The sequence below is a fragment of the Nerophis lumbriciformis genome, linkage group LG05 (assembly GCF_033978685.3).
Source record: "Nerophis lumbriciformis linkage group LG05, RoL_Nlum_v2.1, whole genome shotgun sequence".
In the NCBI taxonomy this organism is placed as follows: domain Eukaryota; kingdom Metazoa; phylum Chordata; class Actinopteri; order Syngnathiformes; family Syngnathidae; genus Nerophis; species Nerophis lumbriciformis.
In genome coordinates this window covers 36809580-36831444 of record NC_084552.2, presented here as the reverse complement: position 1 = coordinate 36831444, position 21865 = coordinate 36809580, and the positions used below count along the sequence as shown (strand labels likewise).

At 45.7% G+C, this 21865-nt stretch overlaps 1 protein-coding gene and 1 long non-coding RNA gene across 6 annotated transcripts in view; both read right to left on the bottom strand.

The window, feature by feature from the left end:
- LOC140678815 (uncharacterized) overlaps positions 1-622 on the bottom strand; it is a 159393-nt gene extending 158771 nt beyond the window's left edge. For 2 of the 3 annotated variants that reach the window (XR_012050439.1, XR_012050437.1), the window contains exon 1: positions 499-622. This is a non-coding gene — a long non-coding RNA (uncharacterized lncRNA). The remainder of the gene's footprint in view (positions 1-498) is intronic. The other variant, XR_012050438.1, reaches the window with a different exon arrangement.
- Positions 623-1383: 761 nt separating this feature from the next.
- dysf (dysferlin, limb girdle muscular dystrophy 2B (autosomal recessive)) overlaps positions 1384-21865 on the bottom strand; it is a 34064-nt gene continuing 13582 nt past the window's right edge. For 2 of the 3 annotated variants that reach the window (XM_061960580.2, XM_061960581.2), the window contains exons 33-57: positions 19628-19809; positions 19414-19554; positions 19311-19340; positions 19182-19217; positions 19058-19099; positions 18848-18949; positions 17415-17576; positions 15100-15271; positions 14954-15027; positions 14730-14789; positions 13024-13122; positions 11823-11951; positions 11592-11747; positions 11398-11489; positions 10958-11128; positions 10724-10866; positions 9888-10027; positions 9732-9820; positions 9574-9669; positions 9371-9512; positions 9208-9307; positions 7272-7444; positions 6207-6316; positions 5943-6090; positions 1384-4063 (exon numbers count right to left, since the gene is read on the bottom strand). In XM_061960580.2, the coding sequence (XP_061816564.1) occupies positions 4007-4063; positions 5943-6090; positions 6207-6316; positions 7272-7444; positions 9208-9307; positions 9371-9512; positions 9574-9669; positions 9732-9820; positions 9888-10027; positions 10724-10866; positions 10958-11128; positions 11398-11489; positions 11592-11747; positions 11823-11951; positions 13024-13122; positions 14730-14789; positions 14954-15027; positions 15100-15271; positions 17415-17576; positions 18848-18949; positions 19058-19099; positions 19182-19217; positions 19311-19340; positions 19414-19554; positions 19628-19809 (2846 nt within the window). In that variant the 3' untranslated portion in view covers positions 1384-4006. The remainder of the gene's footprint in view (positions 4064-5942; positions 6091-6206; positions 6317-7271; positions 7445-9207; positions 9308-9370; positions 9513-9573; positions 9670-9731; positions 9821-9887; positions 10028-10723; positions 10867-10957; positions 11129-11397; positions 11490-11591; positions 11748-11822; positions 11952-13023; positions 13123-14729; positions 14790-14953; positions 15028-15099; positions 15272-17414; positions 17577-18847; positions 18950-19057; positions 19100-19181; positions 19218-19310; positions 19341-19413; positions 19555-19627; positions 19810-21865) is intronic. The other variant, XM_061960582.2, reaches the window with a different exon arrangement.

Genomic DNA, 21865 nt, shown 5'->3' with positions numbered 1-21865 from the left:
TCCCTTATATTTGGCCTATCGCAATGGTTCAACTACCATTGGAAAGTTTTTTTCCAAGGTCTTTAAAATAGTATTACTTGCTTTAATAGTTTTTGCATTTGAATATTTTTTTTGTCACGTACCTATATAAAATTAGTATTTTAATCTAATTGTGTACAATAGCGTCGACGTGCGCCATTATGCCGCCCGATAAATGTCGCTAAATGCTTTGGTGTTGCTTGTGGTTATCTTCGACCGTGTTTGGGGGAAAATAGCGGCGATCTTAATCTTCGATATATATATTTAACAGTGTACATTTAAAAAATATACATTCTGATACTTTTGGAGTGGGGGTGGGGGGTTAATTTATAACGGAAACGCCTCCACACAAGGAAGTGTGTAAATGTAGATTATAATCACCATATATCCTCTTTAAACACGGTAGATTTCAACCGCACTACTCAAAATTGACACGTGGGAAACATTTAAAAAAAACATATCGTTCTTTAATACGTTTACCTTTGCAACCCCGTTTGGGGTCCTTCCATTGACGTTTCTTCTTCTGCTGACGTGATCTGACAAGACTGCGAGCAAAGGCAAGTTGCCGCTCCCTTGTGGAAGTTCTCTGCACAGCCAGGAAAGATCGTGACAAAGAACTATGAACTCCTAACATTTATAAAGCAATCATCACAGTGTGACATGAAGTTTATAATGTCACTGACGTGTGAAAAAAAGGAACACACTTTTACCTTTGTGGCTGCAACAATGTTTACTTTTCATCACGGCCAGTCATGTATCTCAAGTCCGACACACAATTATACGTTTAACTGATACTAATTTGATAAAAATAACACAAAAGAACAATTGTGTGTTTGGGAACTTCTTCCCTTTTCACACACACAGTCATTCTAGCGGCTAATAAAAATCATGAATAGCAAGATGTTTTATGGGACGTAAGGAAGTGGGCACGTGTGCGTGTGCGACATCCCTGAAATGACCTCCGACCAAGGTCAGCCATGACTTCACACTGACTTCCTTTAAAAGTCCCTTCAGAATAAGTCTATGTTGAATTCTCACGCTCACTGCGCTCCTTCCCACTCATTTGAAAGCTAGTAAGCGGCGTCGACAGGGCAAAGGTCAAGACATGTGAGGCACGCAGAGATGTACCGTGGGAAAATTACAGCTATTGCACCATCAATTTTTTTTTTAGAATGGCACGCCTGAAAGTGGGCCTACAGGATGCCGTACTGCTGTGATGAGGAAGGTTGGAGATTACCCAGAGGAAGAGGTGTGGTGGCGTGGTGTCTGACTTCACACCACAACAATCCCCTGATTAGCATCTTGTTAAATTATACAGCTTTTTCCACTCAGCATTCCTGACTGCTACAGTTAATGAGAGGAGCACAGCGTGCAAAAGGCTTTTATTGTGGCGGTCTGGGCAACAGCAAACAAATAGCAGCACACTGAAATGTCACCTTTGAAAGTGGCTGTTTGTCAAACTAACTATAATGAAGCGCCGCCACCAACAAACAAACAGACATACTGTACATGATGGCTGTGTCTCCATTAGTGCACTCACACTTAAAACATTTTTAGTGCATAAATATGAGAAATATGGTGTACTATTGTTTGTATACCTATGTGCACAGTGATGAACAGAAGGAGAGGAAAGAAGAGAAGAGAAAGATAGAGAATGATGAGAAGAATGAGATGAACGAAAAGGAGTAAAAGAAGTGTCAACATTTCCACACTAAGGCACTACAGTAATTATACAGCGTATAGTGTACTTACAGTGTACACAGTGTACTTACTGTAGTGCACAAATGGAAGTACAGTTGTCCCTTGTTTATTGCTGTTAATTGGTTTTTGACAATTCACAGCGAAGTAGGAATTATTAATTAGAAATCAAATCTTTTCATAGCTAAAGCATTAAAAAAGTAACCTGACTCTCGACAGATCCTTGTAGTTCGCTGAGCTCCACACAAGGATCTGGGATCGAGGGCATTGCAAACTCCTTCAAGATAGCAAAAAATAATGAACCAATCAGGATCGCCGGGCGGGATTTCATAGATGTGACGTAGCGCCGAAGAGACTGTTTGATTCACACAACAATGGCGGCACGCAGCGAGGAGTCGTGTGCTGACATTGATTCTGCTATTGCAACTGTTTTGTCGAACGTCGATCGTCTACTGACATTGCTGCGTTGTTTCAGTAAAAGTTCTCCAACCTTTCGCTCTGTCGTTATCCAATATGTCGGCTGTTCTGTTTTGGATTTCCCAGCGTCGCTCTCATCAGCGTCACGGGTTGATTTGGATGTGGAGTGGTTAAAGTAGCACGTCATTCAAGATAACGGACAAGTGGTTTATCCAATCACATACAATGATCTTTTTACAAGGCCCCGCCTTCTGAAATACATCTCCTATTGAGAAGTCCCAGATCTTTGTGTGGAGCGAACTACAAGGATCTGGCGAGAGTCAGGTTATTAAAAAATATATTTCCAACCAAAATGCTTTTTAACATTAAAAGAGCCCTGCAGACATGAAATAACAACCTTTCGTCACCTTTACACTCCTTTCATCCAACAAAGTAATGCTGCCTGAGGCTGCGCTAGACAGTGGCCTCAATACTGAACAGCACACTTTGATTGGTTAGGTCTCCTCTAGTGGCCAGTGCTACTGTGGCATTGATGGATTTGTTTTTTTTTGTTTATTCTGCCATTTTTATGATTGAAAAAGCTCAATTTAGGACCAAAAATTGTAGAATATGCTTTAAAAACAACATTTTATTTTTTTTAAATCTGCGATGTTGTGAAGCCGCAACATTTAAGGTGCCATGTGGCGAAGGACGACCCTATTCCATTTGAGACACAGCTAGAGTCTCATCACACATGTGCAACGATGATTGTGATAAAGCTACTTCCTGTTCACCAGCCGCAACCATTTGATGTCGCGTGCGTCCTTGCTTGTTTCGAATGAAACCAGACGCAAAAATCACATCTGGGGAACTTTGACCCATCCACTATACGTCTGTTTGTGTACGGCACGTATGCAGTGACTGTCGGTAAGACAGGACAAAAGATGAAGAGGATTTTCATCTTCAAGCTACCTTGAAGGGGGACGGGAAGTGAAGAAAGGGCACCGAGAGGAAGGACACAGGAGAAGGAGGAAAATGGGAAATTTGGGAGTGAAGACAGACCTTCACCACAGCCCACCCACACTGTGCAGCACACACACACACACACACACACACACACACACACACACACACACACACACACAGACAGGCTGTGGTCATCGGTTCACCTGCAGTTCACGATGACCACAACAACGCCCCGAGGAAGAGGAGACAAGGATGAGGAGAGCGGGAGAAGACTCGGCCGGATGTGGCAGCAGCAGGCATGGAGAAGAAACAGGAGGCGAGAAGGCTCACTTGGAGCGCTGGGACACACAAATCACAACTAGTTCATAACAAGGTCAGGTCCCTGCTCAGACCTGGTCTGGCTTTATTCCTGTGTGTCCAATTGACACGTTCAGATAAATGCGAGAGACAACAAGCAGTCGCAGGAGACCCGAACCGAGCAGCGGGTCAGACGTTTTGGTGAGACGTTGGTCTCCGCGGTTACTAACTGGTTGGACCTGGCAGGACGAGAAGCTCGCTAAAATCTTTCCAGCGTTTGAGAGCTCAATGTGACTTTTGTTTACAAGCGCCGGCGGGACCACTACGTCAACTTTTCCACTCGGGTCCACTTTGGAGAGAGCAAGGCCGATGAAGAGAGTCAGACTTTTCCAGCGATAGACCTTTTGTCAGTTACAGGGACAAGGAAATTTGTGACACTCCAAAAGAATAAGCAGTGATTATTTTTCAATGAATGTTCCTCGCTGCATAAACACATGACAGGAAGAAGATGAGGGATGACGCCAAGAAAGCGACCATGGAGCAAACGTTAAGGTTAAAGAGGAGTGTGAGGCACAATCGAGACAAGGTTCTGACAGAATACGTCCACAGGAGATGAAGAAGCGCTCTACGGTCACTCTGCGGGCCGTGCCGGTCCAAACGGGCCCACCATCCTCATGGCAGCATAGTTCTGCAAGTGACAGGAGAGACGAGACAATTAGACTTCCTGTTCCGGGATCTTTAGTTGCAAAACCAGAAAAAAGAAGAAAACTGACAAAAAAAAAGGAATATTTCTATTGGCACGAAGTGCTCCCATGCAAGCCCTGTAAGAAAATTTTGAAAATCAAGACTACATTTCCTGCAATTAGGTGCATTTCTACACTGTATTTTACATTTAGATTTATTCTCATCTACCAACCTCTTTTGGCTTTCTTTTTGACACTTACATTGTGTAAGTGTCAAAAACAAAATTCAGACTTGTAACATACATGTCTCATGTAATGCACCACGGAATTTTTACGTTTTTTAGAAGATAATTTACTAACATTATTATCTTTGAAAATGTAATGTAGATTTCAATATCACGCATGCAAAGAACTCAGAAAAACATTTCCCATTTAGCAACTCTATCCTATAGCCATGCCCCCTCGGGTGATATACTTCTGCTTTTGTGACCTCTGTTTACATCCATCACGTCAAAAATGTACCTTCTCGTTGGTTACTAATAAATGCTCTAGAACTACAACTGGTTTGGAACTAACAGTGTTCAGATTGTAACCATCCATCCATCCATCCATCCATCCATTTTCCTCCGCTTATCCGAGGTCAGGTCACGGGGGCAGCAGCCTAAGCAGAGAAGCCCAGACTTCCCTCTCCCCAGTCACTTCATCAAGCTCCTTCTGAGGTGTTCCCAGGCCAGCCGGGAGACATAGTTTTCCCAACTTGTCATGGGTCGGACGTGCCCTAAACACCTCCCTTGGGTGGCGTTCGGGTGGCATCCTGACCAGATGCCCGAACCACCTCATCTGGCTCCTCTCGATGTGGAGGAGCAGCAGCTTTACTTTAAGCTCCTCCCGGATGACAGAGCTTCACGCCCTATCTCTAATGGAGAGCCCCGCCACCCGGCGGAGGAAACTCATTTTGGCCGCTTGTACCCGTGATCTTGTCCTTTCGGTCATAACCCAAACCCAAGGATGGGAACGTAGATCGACCGGTAAATCGAGAGTTTTGCCTTCTGGCTCAGCTCCTTCTTCACCACAACGAATCGATACAGCGTCCGCATTACTGAAGATGCCGTACCGATCCGCCTGTCGATCTCACGATCCACTCTTCCTCCACTAGTGAACAATACTCAGAGGTACTTCAACTCCTCCACATGGGGCAAGATCTCTTCCCCAACCCGGAAATGGCACTCCACCCTTTTCCGGGTGAGAACCATGGACTCGGAATTGGAGGTGCTGATTCTCATCCCAGTCGTTTCACTCTCGGCTGCGAACCAATCCAGTGAGAGCTGAAGATCCTGGCCAGTTGAAGCCATCAGGACCACATCATCTGCAAAAAGCAGAGACCTAATCCTGCAGCCACCAAACCGGATCCCCTCAACGCCCTGACTGCGCCTAGAAATTCTATCCATAAAAATTATGAACAGAATCGGTGACACAGGGCAGCCTTGGTAGAGTCCAACCCTCACTGGAAGGATTGTAATCATCCAAATATTATTAGCAGCAAAGTAGAAAGCCACCAACGTTGTGGCTCGGAGAGCGAACACAAGCGACAACAAGTAAGCTAGCTAGCTGATGCCAACTTTGCTAACTAGCGAGCTTGTTTCGGCGCCCCTGATCGTCTCCCTGTCTTGCAATTCGAGGCGGCGTTGAGGCAAGAGGAACCGTGAGTACTTGTGAATGAGGCGAGCTTTCAACAAATTTTGTTTGGATGCTACCGGTCTTTTTTTAAATATTTCATTAAAAAAAACACAGAAGTGATATTTTGACATGAAAATTAATGTTTAAAAACGGGTTTTCGGGGGCATTTCACATGCCTGAAAACACATGCAACACAGACAAACTTGCCGGGAAGGAGTAGAGGAAGACCCCAAGGAAGAGGAAGATGAGGAAGAGGATAATAAACAGCACGATGAAGCACTTGAAGCGTCTCCACAAGATGAACCTGAGCGTCTTGTAGGGGGACGAGAACCATAGGAAAGAGGTCTCTGGACGCCTTAAAGGATCAGAAGGCACTCAGACAGTTAGTTTGTGCGAGTGTGTGTGTGTGTGTGTGTGTGTGTGTGTGTGTGTGTGTGTGTGTGTGTGTGTGTGTGTGTGCGAGAGACTCACAGAGGTTCTTCCAAGTGAGGATTCATGTTGGGCTCGTCTCGGCCCAAACCTGCTGGTCTCTCCTCATGTTCTTGTTCCGTCACAATCTCCAGAGACATCTCCACCTTGCCCTGCAGCGCCACCACATGTCAGCACACGTCACTGCATGTCACTCTAGCACAGTGTTTTTCAACCTTTTTTGAGCCAAGGCACATTTTTTGCGTTGAAAAAATGCGGAGGCACACCACAAAAAAACGAAACTCAGTTGACAGTAAAAAGTCATTGTCGCAATTGTTGGATATGACTTTAAAGCATAACCAAGCATGCATCACTATAGCTCTTGTCTCAAAGTAGGTGTACTGTCACCACCTGTCACATCACACCCTGACTTATTTTGAGTTTTTTGCTGTTATCCTGTGTGTAGTGTTTTACTTCTTGCGCTCCTATTTTGGTGGCTTTTTCTCTTTTTTTGGTATTTTCCTGTAGCAGTTTCATGTCTTCCTTTGAGCAATATTTCCTTTGTTTTAGCAATCAAGAATATTTAAGTTGTTTTTTATCCTTGTTTGTGGGGACATTGTTGATTGTCATGTCATGTTTGGATGTACATTGTGGACGTCGTCTTTGCTCCACAGTAAGTCTTTGCTGTCGTCCAGCATTCTGTTTTTGTTTACTTTGTAGCCAGTTCAGTTTTAGTTTCGATCTGCAGAGCCTTCCCTAAGCTTCAATGCCTTTTCTTAGGGGCACTCACCTTTTGTTTATTTTTGGTTTAAGCATTAGATACCTTTTTACCTGCACACTGCCTACCGCTGTTTCCCACATCTACAAAGCAGTTAGCTACCTGCTGCCACCTACTGATATGGAAGAGTATTACACGGTTACTCTGCCGAGATCTAGACAGCACCGACACTCAACAACAACACATCATTTGCAGACTATAATTACTGGTTTGCAAAAAATATTTTTAACCCAAATAGGTGAAATTAGATCATCTCCCACGGCACACCAGACTGTATCTCACGGCACAAACACTGCTCTAGCATATGCATGCCATCTTTTGTTTGGCGGGCGTCCTGAAACTATACTCACAGCTAGTAGTCTGCGTCCGTCTTGCTCGCGGCTGCAAGGCCACCATCCTTTAACGGTCTTCTGCTCAAACAGAGACACCAGCTGCTGGCCCGGCTGCTCCAGCAGACCCAAGTCGCACTTCTCCGCCGACTTGGCTGGACGCATCATGTAATTGAGGTCCATCACCAGGTGACCTGAGGGGATATCGCCATGTCTTTTAGCACATAGTTGATACCACAAACAATTCCAAGATGGCCACTGGGTGGAAATGTGTCTCTTTCTGTTTCTTAACTGGCAGACTTCTGTACTTACACTTGTGCTCAATTTGAATTCTCCTTCCTCCCCCTTGGCTCTAGCATCTAGTGCCGTGGCGAAGTATTGCGATTACGTCCCTATGCATATACGGACGTTAATCCAGTCTCGCTACGTCATCAACCCTTGCCGTTTGCCAGCAGTGACGTTAGGGCAGATGCAACAAATGTGTGATTACTTTCAAGATGCTGTCACACACAATGTTCGGATTGCTTGTGCTCTTTTTATTTTTTTCTCCTGTCTTTATTAAGAAGAAGACCAATTAGAAGACAACGTTTTTGGCGAATTATGCAAGTGCTGGTGCCTCATCTTACAGTGTGTGTAATATCTTTCATTGTGTGTTTGTGTTTGAAGCCAATATTTACGAGCATTAGCAAAGGTTTGAAGTCCGACTAAAGCCACAGGTGTCATTATTCTAAAAATCATTAGTTATGTTTATTACTTACATTTGTACGCTTCTCTGGGTTTCTGGTCTGCCATCTTTCTTTCCGCACTAGACAGTGTAGGGAGGTCTGCAAGCTCACTTCGCTTGAAGGAAGGTACTTTGCCCTTACCCCCTACCTGGCGGATAATTTCAACGCCTCTTGATTGACGTGAACGCGCAAAACCAAGGAGGGAGGGCAAAAACGAGGGCGGAGGAGTAGAATTCGAATTAAGCCTTAGTCTTGACGGACTATGGCAAAATGAATGACGCACACACACACACACGCACACACTGCGGTTAGTGTGGCGGGAAAAAGCTGGAGGATATTTTATGGGATAATCTAAATGTCTGCGTTAATGCTGCGTCGAGTGGTTGAAATGTATAATTTAAAGGAGAGAAGAAGTTGAAGGAAAATATTGCCATTGACATTTCAGGTAAGTGCACAATGACATGGATTTTGACCTGAACAGTAACTGTTAACATTCATACACTCACAAATATAGGTCCAGTGTACACAGCGTACTTATTGAAGTGTACCGACGGAAGTATTCCATTTCAGACACAGCTCGTATAAAAAGGTCAAAAGTGTCTCTGACGATGTTGCGGATTATGAAGGTGAATGGATGGAAAATGAGAAGTGCGTCAGACCCTTTTTCCATATTTACGGACTTTTGCGGAATCCCGTGGTGAACATTAGGACAGTTTGATGGCAGCTGATGTTAAATATGGAGGAATTGCGGCGTGATGAACGACTGGAGAGAGACGACAAGTCCACTGGAAGTGTTTTTCCAGGGTTCGCGAGTGCTCGACTGTAGGAAAATGTCTGACCCTCACACCGTGCACGAGGATGAAGAGAGGCAGCGGTCGCGCTGATGAGCTGAAGACAAGCAGGAATGGAAGAAATGCTTTGAGGTGGCCACGCCGCCGCACAGCCTACGAGCAGTATAAACCTGAGCGACAGGACACGGTGACAGATCAGAGTCTGGATTCCTCATCTTCCTCTTCCTCGAGTCTCGCTCAAAGAACGAAGCTGGCGCAAAAAGAAGGGTTTGAACGCAGTGGAAAAGAAGGTCCATTTAGCAAGAAGGTTATCAAACGCCACTGCCAGCTCCATTACCACCAGAAAGGTGGTAATGATGTAGGAGATTCAACATACTTTTGTCCACTTGTGCAAATGCGCCTTACAGTGACATGTGCACGCTGTCCTTAAACAAGTCTCACCCAGGTAGTCGTCGAAGGAGAACTTGTCATTGTCCCACACCTGGATGGTCAATTTCGGAGCCAGTTTAATTTCGGCTTTGTCCAGACTCCAGAAATGTTCCTGGAGACAAAGACAAACACGTCAAGTCGCAACACATCTCTCATGGCCGTTTTCTGTTCTCACCTTCCTGTCAACTACACTTAGCTGCTCCGCGGGTAAGTAGAGGAAAGGAAAGACAAATCTGTAGTTAAAGATTGCTTCTCCGTCCAGCGAACGGTAGTGGACGTCTGTCTTCTGCTTGTTGTATTCGTGTCCATCCAGCCATCTAAAGACGATAACACGACGGTCAGTGGTGCTCGGTGTCACTGTCATTTTTCTGCACCCACCCTTTCACGTATATGTCACTCATCTTCTCCCCAGTGACGCTGACGTCATCCAGGATGACATCGCTGGTGTTCCAGATAATGCAACGCAGTAAAAACCTGTTTGCATCAATTAGAATCAATAACTTATTTAAATGTATCTTTGTGCATTGTGCTCATACGTCTTTGCTTTGCGCGGTGTGATGTTGAAGGGGGGTCCGGGTGGTCCCAAAGACTTGGGGAACAGGTCCACCCACATCAATAGACGTCCCTGAGAAGTGGTGGTAAACAACAGCCAATCACAAGCTAGGAGGAGATGCACACAGGAAATATCATACCTGCTCTATGTCAGGCTGCAGCGGGCTGTACAGCGCTCGGTTCTCCACGTGTTCCGGAACCAGAGCCATTTCTCTTAGGATGTGGAGCGACAAACGCTCCTCAACCGGGCCCAAGTGGTGTCTGGACATGTGACCATCCTCTAAACGCAACACAGCAGAAGATCAGCAAACATACAAAAAAACAGAAATGATTGTGCAAGTTTTTTGTTTTTTTTTACAATCAAATGCAATTAAATAAATTCAAGCACTGATATACATTTTAATTATGCAAGGTCTGATTAAGCAGTGGGCAGCACGGTGGAAGAGGGGTTAGTGCGTCTGCCTCACAATACGAAGGTCCTGAGTAGTCGTGAGTTCAATCCCGGCCTCGGGATCTTTCTGTGTGGAGTTTGCATGTTCTCCCCGTGACTGCGTGGGTTCCCTTCGGGTACTCCGGCTTCCTCCCACCTCCAAAGACATGCACCAGGGGATAGGTTGATTGGCAACACTAAATTGGCCCTAGTGTGTGAATGTGAGTGTGAATGTTGTCTGTCTATCTGTGTTGGCCCTGTGATGAGGTGGCGACTTGTCCAGGGTGTACCCCGCCTTCCGCCCGATTGTAGCTGAGATAGGCTCCAGCGCCCCCCCGCGACCCCAAAGGGAATAAGTGGTAGAAAATGGATGGATGGATGGGATGATTAAGCAGTCAGTGTGTGTAGGTGTGTGTGTGTGCCCGGTCCTCAGCTGCCATGTCGTCAGCACCATGTGCTCTAATTCCACCTCACTAGATTGTCTCTTCATAACAACGCACAAAGCCACAGAGCAGCATTGCAGTCCGTTTAAGTGACGTATCTCACCGAGGTCGATGGCGCTGTACTGCACCCCTCTGAAGTGGACCGTGTCTTTGCGGTAGACGGGCTTGCGCAGGTTCCGCCGCTCACACACTCTGGACAGCAGCTGCCTGGGAGTGAGCTGGTCTCGCCACTGGTTGACGCCCGAGCTGACGGGCCATATTTAGGAGTGATAGGAGGGCCAGGAGGGGTGAAGAGGTGTACCCAAATATGTTTGTATGATGCACAGTTAAAACTCACAGGGAGTAAGACATGGGCAGCCCGCAACCGGCTCCATATTTGGACAGGAAGCGGTTCTCCAGGTCAATCACCGTCTCGCCAATCTTTTCGTCTTTAGTGAGAACATCGTGATCGTACAGCATGACCCGCAGGTCCTTAGTTTGGGGAAGGGAACAGCTCAACTCGAACATCCTGCACAAGAAACACTAGATGAAAATCTTATCTTAGTTGTCCTCAGGTGTCCTGTTTTTTCAAGAGAAAACTTGTTTTTTTTAAGTCACATTTAGCTCTAAATTGTTGGAAGGAGAACATGCAGGATTCTTAGTAGCAGAACCTTGCCCTTCCTGTTGATGAGGACATCTCTGTCTTAAAAAGCAGCCACACAATGCAAATGCTGGTGTCTCAGCAGATGTTGAATTCATTCTTATATGATGCTCTTCATTCAACATGATTTCACCTACCTTCCAAAGACAGGCTCCAGTGTGCAGGGGATGTAATTTTCATGGTCGTTGATGGTCTTCTTCCCCAGTGAGATCCTCACATAAGGGTCACACTAAATAAATACACACACACACACACGAATACACACACACACACGCGCGCGTACAAACACAGGTTATGTGTGTCTTTTTCACACTAGTGTCACTGAGCACACCATTCCGTTGGCATCTTTGGGCTGCAGTCCTTGAGCCTGGATGACATAGACGCGGACCAAACACTCCTCCACACCATTAGGAGGAAGCTTCCTAAATTGTCTGGAGGGGAAAGGCGCCGAGGGGTCCTCCGGCAGGGGATAGATCTTCAACATACCCTGTCCAGGCGCAGCAATGACGTTTGTAAATTCTAGTGCATTGTTGTTATTAGAGAAGGAGACAAAAAGATTTACCTTGAACTCTCCCACCACTGATGGATCTTCTCCTTCCTCTTGCGTCTTTCCTCGCTGCAGCTTGAAGGTTTGACAGAAATCTGAAAGACCCTCAAAAGCCTCCACTTTCTCCAACTCTCTGTCGTACACCTGAAGAAAACGGCATGTTGTGTGTAGCAGGAGGGCGGATGTGATAGAAATAGTGGAAGGTACTGCCGTTTGAAAACATTGGAAATTGTGTCTCATTTTCTCATTTCCTTGCCACGCTGACCTGAGTGGGCTCATTAAAGAAACAACGATACAAACCTTCTTCTTAGGGCAAAGGTCAGGTAGGACCTATATTATGTGGAGAAAGAAGGTTGAGTATGCCAAGTATGCAGCTTCAAGGTTGCCTTTAGGAGGATGGAGAAAAGACAGATTTCGACTACTCATTTTCTCGTCTCAGACAACGAGACTGACGTAGGTGTTGGGGTCGAGACTCAGAATGAGGACTGGAGGGGCTACTTGAAGGACAACCGGGGTGACGACTGGAGGGATAACTGGAGGTCTGACAAGTGGGGCGACTCGAGAGAAGAATAGGGGGACGACTGGATAGTCGACCGGGGGGATAAGTAGGTATGACAAGTGGGATGACTAGAGCGACTACTGGGGAAGCGGGGGCGACTGGAGGAATGAGCCCTTGACTTGAAAAGAGAGGGGGGCGGCGTAGCACGGTGGGTAGAGTGGCCGTGCCAGCAATTTGAGGCTTCCAGGTTCGATCCCCGCTTCTGTCATCCAACTCACTGCCCTTGTGTCCTTGGTCAAGACGCTTCACCCTTGCTCCCAGTGCCGTTCACATTGGAGTATGAAAGTGAATGAATGTTCGGTGGTGGTCAGAGGGGCCGTAGGCACAAAGTGGCGGTCCCGCTTCCGCCAATCTACCCCAGGGCAGCTTGGGTGCAAGTGTGAGTGTCTAGAAAAGCACCATATAAATCTAATTCATTGTTATTATTATTATTATTAAGAATGAGCGCAGATGACGACGAAGAAAAGACCACCTTGAATCGTTCCCACTGCGGTGTTTGTCTGCGGAGAAATTGCCATGACGAGGCAGATGAGCTAATAGGAAGATAGGGGAAAGGACAGCTCCTGGCTTTCCTCTGAAATTTACTTCCTGATTCTACATGAGAACATAGCTGGAAGAAAGACAAAACTCTTATAGCTAACACACACACCAGCTGACCTGCAGAGTGTCCAAGCCTCGTTCCAGGTACATGCCACACTTCCTTGTTTCTCCAGTGGATGCGTAGAATTTGCTCCACCAGTCTATGAATTCTTCTTCCTATGGTGGACACAATCAGAGGTCATCATCCTGATCAATCAGTCAACCAGCCAATCAATACAAGTGTGTCCTCTGAGAAATCAGCATAGTCCAAAGTAAAAGACTACGCAGGTTTGAAGTCGCTTGTTAACACGTTTAAGAGACATTCCCTTCAAACCACATAAGAATTTTGGTCCTTCAGAAAACAAGAAGTGTCTTTGTTCTGGAATGTGTGCTGGCGTAAAAGTCAAGCTTGTAAAGTGCGAACGCCGCTGCCATGAGTCATGTGAGGCCGCGCTCACCGTCTTTTTCACAAACGTTGACTGACGGCTTTCTGTGGTTTGGACGGCAGCCGTCAGCTTTTATGTTTTCCCAGTTTTGAGAGAGTGAGCGTCGTCAAGTTGACAAAATGTCAGCACACATTCGATTTGGACATTATTCTCAAAGTCAAATTGTAGACGTATAGCGACTACAAAGCGGAGAAATAAAGAGGGGCACAATCAACATGCCCCCCCACCCAACCCACCCCTACTACCTAATGTACACATTGGACTTTGACCTGGCACCGCCTGGCAACCTTCATCCCAGTGAGGAACGCACATGCCTTAAAAGTCATGTACTTGTTCCTTTGTGTGGGCACAAAGGAAACAAGAGTGCCCTCATCAGCCAAAATGTCCTCTCTCCTGCTTGGCACTAAAAATGGAAGCTGACTCGAAGTGCGGTCAGTGGACAGCAATATTGCCACTGAGGACCTAACAACCACACTAAAAGTTAGCAAATTATGTAACAGCAGACGATCATGGAGGAGGACATGAGTGAGGATTTATTGAAGACATTTGTGAGAAGACATGGAAGGAGTGGGTGATCATCACACGCCCATGAAGAATAAGCATTTGCTTTTTCTGCTGAAATATTACTCCTCCTTTAAAACTTTTAGCTTCTGTGTCCCTCCTTAAGCCGCTCTTTGCTAACAGTCTGCGGTTCAAAGGATCTCTAGCAGCTCTGTTGATTTTGGCTGTGACCAAACAGAAAGCAAAGCCTTTTATTTGACTGGCCTCTATATCTGACCCTTAATAAAACAAATATCTTTGTTTACACAGAAAGAAATCAGCCCCAATTACAGCTGCGACAGGCCAGGGTGTGTGCTCGCACATGCGTGTGTGTGTGGTGTGTGTGTCTGGTCCGGGTCATGCTAAGTCTTCTAATTGACCTGGCTTGGATAAATAACATGGAAGAATGTTACAAGGCGCATGGTCTCCTGCTCAAACGCAGGATCAAATTTCACGCGTAACCACACGGCGCGGCGTGCGGCTCTCTACGAAGGCCTCATTTCTCCACTAGGACTTATTTTCCCGAGCCGCCACCGCAAGAGCACAATATAAGAAGTGTCGTGTTTCGTCTCTGGCCGGCGGCTCCTTCCATCCTCCATTCTCCTCTCAGCATAGCCGCTGTGATCCATCAGTGTCGCACTTAAAATAAACGCCATCAGTAAGAACTTTCCAGCTATGCACGCTGTGGGCTGAACCCTCGTTAGCTTTGTCATGAAATAGTGCCTCCTAGTGACAGCGTGACACATTTAGTTTACAGGAAAGATTGCTGGCGTGTTTGTTTGAATGTTTGTTACCCACATGGAAGCTGCAGCTAGAGGCGGAGAGGTTAATGATAGCGGAAGTGGCTCCATCTGCAAGCTACATGTGCACAGACACACAAAAAACACACACGGGTTAGCATCCAGTCTCAGTGAGAAAAAAGAGGAGTTAGTGAGATAGGTAAGATGCCACAAAAGCATGAAGGAACCTCTCTGACTGATTTCCAAAAACCTTTCTTGGTGGTGGCGTTTTAATGATGTCACCTGATGTGAGATGAGCGGCTTTTCGTCGTCCACGGTGATGAAGGCGTCGCCACTGACCACATGGGGGATCTGACCTATAAGAAGCAGAAACGTGCAAGTTCTCAGTTATAGCCTCCTTCAAGATCCCGCCCACTCTTAGGTTTAACCTTGGCCTTCGTCCGCCTCTGCCCGGCCCCCATCCTCATCCTCTGGGCAGCATCGGTACCTCTCCAGGGAGCGGATGGTGCACTGGCCGACCATGGGCTTCCGGCCAAACTGACGGTTGTCGATGACTTTGATGACGATTGGGGGCATGTAGAGCTCCACCACGGGGAGTCTCTGTGACAAGAATGAAAACACCACTGTTTTACAGGAAGCAGCTGAGCTACACATGCTCTGGAATACAACAATAGTCAAAATACTTTTTAAAATATTATCGTATAGCTAGAGATTCACATGACTTTTTTCAAGCATGGTAAGGAAGAAAGTGAACGTGAAGGACAGTGCTAAGAAGAAGTGGATGATATTCATTGAATTAAATAAATAAATAATAGTCTGCACCATTCTGAAGAAGGAGGCATCTAATGCCAGCCTACAAGGTTAAACTAATATGCAAACGGCAGACATTCATCCATGAGATTATGGAGAAACGGCTGATGGTGTATTTGATGGAGAAGCAGCTGGAAGGAGGCACTGTAGAGCAGCATTGGCTCATTGTTGGGCCGCAAGCGCCCTCCAGAGGGCAGCCAAAAAATATCTGTTTCTCGGTTGTGATCCGTATGGGCCGTAGCAATACTCAGTTGTAATACACTTTTCCACCCCTTTTGGCAGTAATGACAATCTCAAACAAACAGAGGAAGACTGGAGCTAAAGGTACGGAGAAGTTTCTTAGGCGCCAAAATTATGACAAAAAATTTTGTATTTCCATTTTCACTGTAAACTGAAGACTGTAAACTGTAAGTAGGTAAGATATAATTATTGAATATGCTTAAAATCAAGTGTAAGGTTATTAATTCAGTGTAAATATTTGAGTGGACCCCTCTGTAGTACAAAAGTTGGGCCCCAAGGTCAAAAGGGTTAAGAACCCCTGCTGAAGAGGTCCACTCTCCAAGCTAAATGCTGTGCATTACTGTTATATTATCTCATAAAACTACTGTAGTTTTTTGTAGTACATTGTATTGTTTTTCACACAATATTAAAAGCCATAGGCTCCAGCACCACCCGCGACCCCAAAAGGGACAAGCGGTAGAAAATGGATGGATGGATGTTACATGTTAAATTTGTGCTCTTTTGGAGGGTTGGGCAAGCACCAATTCATTTCAATAGGACACATTGAATTAATGTTCTGAGTTAAGAGCTCCATAACAAAGCCAATAAAGCTCGTTTGAGGTACTACAACTTTTATGGTCAGAATTTCTAGGCGGCGTGAGGGCGCTGGTGGATGCAGGATGAGGTCTCTGCTTTTTGCAGATGATGTGGTCCTGCTGGCTTTATCTGGCCAGGATCTTCAGTTCTCACTGGATCGGTTCGCAGCAGAGTGTGAAGCGACTGGGGTGAAAATCAGCACCTCCAAGTTCGAGTCCTTGGTTTTCGCCCAGTTAATGGGTGGAGTGCCATCTCCAGGTTGGGAAGGAGATCCTGCCCCAAGTGGAAGGGTACAAGTACCTCGGGGTAGTGTTCACAAGTGAGGGAAGAGTGGATTGTGATATCGACAGGCGGATCAGTGCGCAGTCTGCACTGATGCGGACCCTGTATCGGTCCGTCGTAGTGAAAAAGGAGCTGAGCCGGAAGGCAGAGCTCTCAATTTACCTGTCGATCTACGGCCCTATCCTCGCCAATGTTCATGAGCTTTGGGTTATGACCGAAAGGACAAGATCACGGGTACAAGCGCCCGAAATGAGTTTCCTCCGTAGGGTGTGAAACTCTGTCATTCTGGAGGAGCTCCTGCGCTGCTCCTCCTCATCGAGAGGAGCCAGATGAAGTGTTTCAGGCATCTGGTCAGAATGCCCTCCGAACACATCCTCGGGGAGGTGTTTAGGGCGCGTCCGACCGGTAGGAGACCACAGGGAAGACCCAGGACACCGTGGAGAGACTATGTCTTCCAGCTGTCCTGGGAACGCCTCCGGTTCCCCCACTGAGAAGAGTTGGGTGATGCACCTGGGAAGAGGGACCTGGGCTTCTCTGCTTAGGCTGCTTCACCGACTTCAAATAAGTGGAAGAAGATGGATGGATGTTTATGATTCATTTGAGAATGTAAAAATGTTTGCATGCGATTGAGTATGATGAGTGGTGATTGCATTCTGATATTTCCAACATTAAACTCTGAGAGCTACAGCTGGAAAAATGTGTGCACCGTTTTCATTAATTACTTTTCCTAAGGCTCCATACCACCAAGTAAACAGATCCCTCTAACCTATGGACCGAGAGTGAAGGTGTGACCCCAAAGCATTGCTTTAGCAGCATTTGCAGCTGAAAATCTCACCACGTCGATGAAGAGCGTGTTGACATCAAAGTTAGCTTTCTTTTTCACGTTTCTGATGACGCAGCTTTGGACCGTAGTGCCGCCACATTCCACCTGCAGGCTTGGCGAGGTGACGCTGGCCAGCTGGAAGCTCTTCAGGTTGCGGACTCCCCATGCCAACACCTGGACAAACCAGAGCTTTTTTTTTTAGCATATGTAGCATCTTCACCTGCCATAAGATAATTTGTAAGTTAATACTGGATGTTCAAGGTGTGTACATTTAAAGGTGACATTAAGGGTGTCCAAACTTTTTCCAACAGAAAAATTGTGTGTACATTTTTCACATTTAATTGTTTTTGTTAAGCGAGCTAAAATTCCATTGTCAGTCAAAATATACTTAGCAGTTAAAAAAATTAAGAATAAAAGGCCTGCATGTCTTGTTATAGGTGTCAAAGTTCATGCTTGAAACTATTGCAGGCATAGAGCAAGAGCTCCACACAGAAAAATGTAAGGATTTTTAAGACATAATACAATACATTTTGTTCATTAAAGATGTTAAATCCAATCTAATGTAGGTCAACATATGCTATATAAACAAATCATCCACATAACTTTGTGTCATAGGTGACAAAATATATGATCCAACAATATAAGTCATTAATAATTAATTTGTCATGGACCTTCATAACAGTTTGTACTTATGTTTATTATTCCCCTGTTCTTTGTATTATTTCAGTTCCAACGCTCTTGTTTTCACTTCCTGTGCGCTTCCATTTCCTGTCACTTCACCTCTGTCCTGAGCACTGCCTACCTCACTTGTCCCTGGTTGCCAATCAGGGTGGTTCTTATGCCTGCCCTGTTCTTCTGGACAAGACTGGATCATCATTGTTTGTTGTTATCTTGACAGGTGATAATCTTTTTGCGCACTTCCTAGCTGCTGAAGTTATCATTTGCATGAATTAAATTATCATTGTACCTGCCCTCTGTCTCTTGTCTCTGCATTCTGCAGTCACTCCAACAAGAACGAGTTCCTGATATAATTCATTACATTTTTGTAATATGCCGAGGGCTAATGATATACTTGTAATACTTTGGACATCCTAGTTGTGAGGGTCTTTGACACGACCACCCAAAGTCTGATAATCAATGCCACCCAAACACAGGTATTTGGCCATTTTGGTTTGCAGGTGCCATTTTGCATGGATTTGGGCCTTTTGCTTTGTTTTCTTTGTGGTCCCAAAAATCCCCTCCCTATAATGCGGTTCCTATATGCTATGGGGTCAATTAAAAATGTACCTTCAAAACGCAAATGGCACCACCAATTTACATATTGTATACATATTATATCATTACAACAAATCACATTAACAAATTTGCATTGGTCACATGACCTTATGAAAATAAGTCATCCTAAAGTAAGATTGTAATTACGGGACACGTGGATTTAGCCCAACCTCAATGGCGGTTCTTTGCAGGACAGGTTTGATCCCCTGAGGCAGCATGAAGACATTCGGCTCCCTCTGAGGGGGTAGGCACGGAAGATCTGATTCGTCTGGCTGCCAAAAGAACCAAACTTGTTTTGAAATATTCACTTAATATGATGATAATGAGTAATCACACAAAATAACTGCTAATTCTGTTACTGGTGTTCAAGTGTTACCCACCCATTGCTGCAGGTTCTCATTGAGAAATACTGGGAACATCAACTGAAGGAAACACACAGACAAGTAAAAGTCCAAATTCTAAGCACGTCTCCTGCGTCAAACAAGACAAGCAGTAATGCTTTACCTCATCCAGAACATGGTTGGAGGTCAACACGTCAGCCTGTGTGGGGGAAAAAGGCCACGAGATGATTTAAAAGTAGTAATGAAGAGAAATAATCAACACGAAAAGAAGAAGCGGAGCAGACATGCTCACCTCTTGACCTGGAATGTGGTGAACTGCAACCTGTCAATCAATGAGGAAAACATTAAAGCATCTTGTGGACATTACCATTGCAAATATCAAAACCATCTTTGACCTTCTCTCTGCGTATGAGTTCAAACGCTGCCAAAAGTTCGCCGGCGTCCTTGTTGCCGAGGTGAACGGGGAACCAGGCCAGGCCAGGCGAGCGGGTCAGTGAAGGCAAGCACACACAACGACCCATGAACTCATCTGCCCCCTGTATGGGTGGACGTACCAAATCACATGGTATTCATGTACTGAAGAAACACATTACCAGGTGTCCAACTCACGTATGTGTCCTGGTCATAAAGTTCCACCACCACATGAGGGGGGCTGGCCATCGTGGCCTCGGGGTCGCCAAATATCTCCACCTCGTAGAAGATGAGCGTCTGATCCCAGGTGGGGTTAAGCGTGTTGCGCACCGTCACCGTTTTCTGGGACTGATGGAGGAAAGACACGATGGCATAGGGGTCTGAAATCAAATGAACAAACATGGCTGAATGAACACACACACACACATGCACATGTAGGGTCGCTCAGGAGTCATTAGAATCATGATAAACAGAAGCTAGGTTGCATTTACCCACCAGCGTTCAATTAACCTCAAAAGTGACCTTTCATTCTTGTGTCACACGCACACGCACACGCACACGCACACGCACACCCACGCACACACACACACACACACACACACACACACACACACACACACACACACACACACACACACACACACACTGTACTAACAAATACCCTACTCATGATGAACATTAGCGCATATAAACAGCAATACAAACAGCCCGAAGGGGTTATGCAAGTATGTGTGTGTGTGCTGCAGGAGTTGTGTAACATAAACAAACTAGGAAAAGAGAGAGAAAATAAGAAGTAGTCAAGTGAGAAAAGAAGAAAGGAAAGCATTGAGAAACTGTGTCTCAAACTGAATACTTCCTTCAATATACAGAGGATGCCCAAATATTCCCATTTCAGTATTCACAACCTCACACATTTGTAAGATTTTTGGTTTTAAAAAAAAAAAAAGAAACCAATCTTATTTTTGCCCAACCAGTCTACATGTGTTTTGTGGACTTGAGGAGGCATTCGACCGTGTCGTTTGGAAAGTCCTGTGGCGAGTGCTCAGAGAGTATGGGGTATCGGACCGCCTGATTGTGGCGGTCCGCTCCCTGTATGATCAGTGTCAGAGCTTGGTCCGCATTGCCAGCAGTAAGTCAGACCCGTTTTCAGTGAGGGTTGGACTCCGCCAGGGCTGCCCTTTGTCACCGATTTTGTTTACAACTTTTATGGACAGAATTTCTAGGCGCAGTCACGGCGTTGAGAGAATCCGTTTTGGTGGCTGCAGGTTTAAGTCTCTGCTTTTTGCGGATAATTTGGTCCTGCTGGCTTCATCTGACCAGGATCTTTAGCTGTCACTGCAGCTGAGTGTTAAGCGACTGGGATGAAAATCAGCACTTCCAAGTCCGAGTCTATGGTTCTCGTCCCCAAAAGGGTAGAGTGCCATCTCCGGGTTGTGGAGGAGTTCAAGTACCTCGGGGTCTTGTTTTCACAAGCAAGGGAAGAGTGGATTGTGAGATCAATAGGCAGATCAGTGCAGCGTCTGCAGTAATGAGGACCCTGTATCGGTCCGTCGTGGTGAAGAAGGAGCTAAGCCGAAAGGCAAAGCTCTCAATCTATCGGTCGATCTACGTCCCTATCCTCACCTATGATCATGAGCTTAGGGTTAAAAGACAGGATAACGGGTAGAAGCGGCCAAAATGTGTTTCCCCCGTCGGGTGGCGGGGCTCTCCTTTAGAGATAGGGTGAGAAGATCTGTCTTTCGGGAGGAGCTCAGAGTAAAGTTGCTACTCCTCCACATCGAGAGAAGCCAGATGAGGTGGTTCGGGCATCTGGTCAGAATGTCCCCGAACGCCTCCGACCGGTAGGAACCCACGGGGAAGACTCAGGACACGGTGGAGAAACTATGTCTCCCAGCTGGCTTGAGAACGCCTCGGAATCCCCCTGGATCAAGTAGCTGGGGAGAGAGAAGTCTGGGCTTCTCTGCTTAGGCTGCTGTCCCCGTGACCTGACGTCGGATAAGCGAAGAAAATGGATGGATGGATGGATGGATGGATGTTTTTTCCCCGCAAAAACATCTCATTTACCTGTCAGTAACATTATATGAATATGTGATAATGAAGTCTAAAGTATTTGACTTGAGGTGGCGGTGCCTCGTGTGTGTTGCTACAAAAGCATTACCTTTGACATCACGATCCTATCCCTAAACTTAAGAATGATAACAAAATTTGCTGTGCAGTATCACTGTATATAAAAACGTATGCCACAATGCGAACTGGCGTTTAGAATTTTAAAAGCTTGATGTCACAGTGCTTCTGATTTACTCCATTCAATAACTCGAAAGTAAAACTTGTTCTATCCTGTAAAATAACCATAAGTTCATTTTCCTGCAGCTTCATTACCTTTTTTAACGATTCTTTCCTGTGGATGTGGCGCCCTCAGCAGGAAGTACAAGGTAG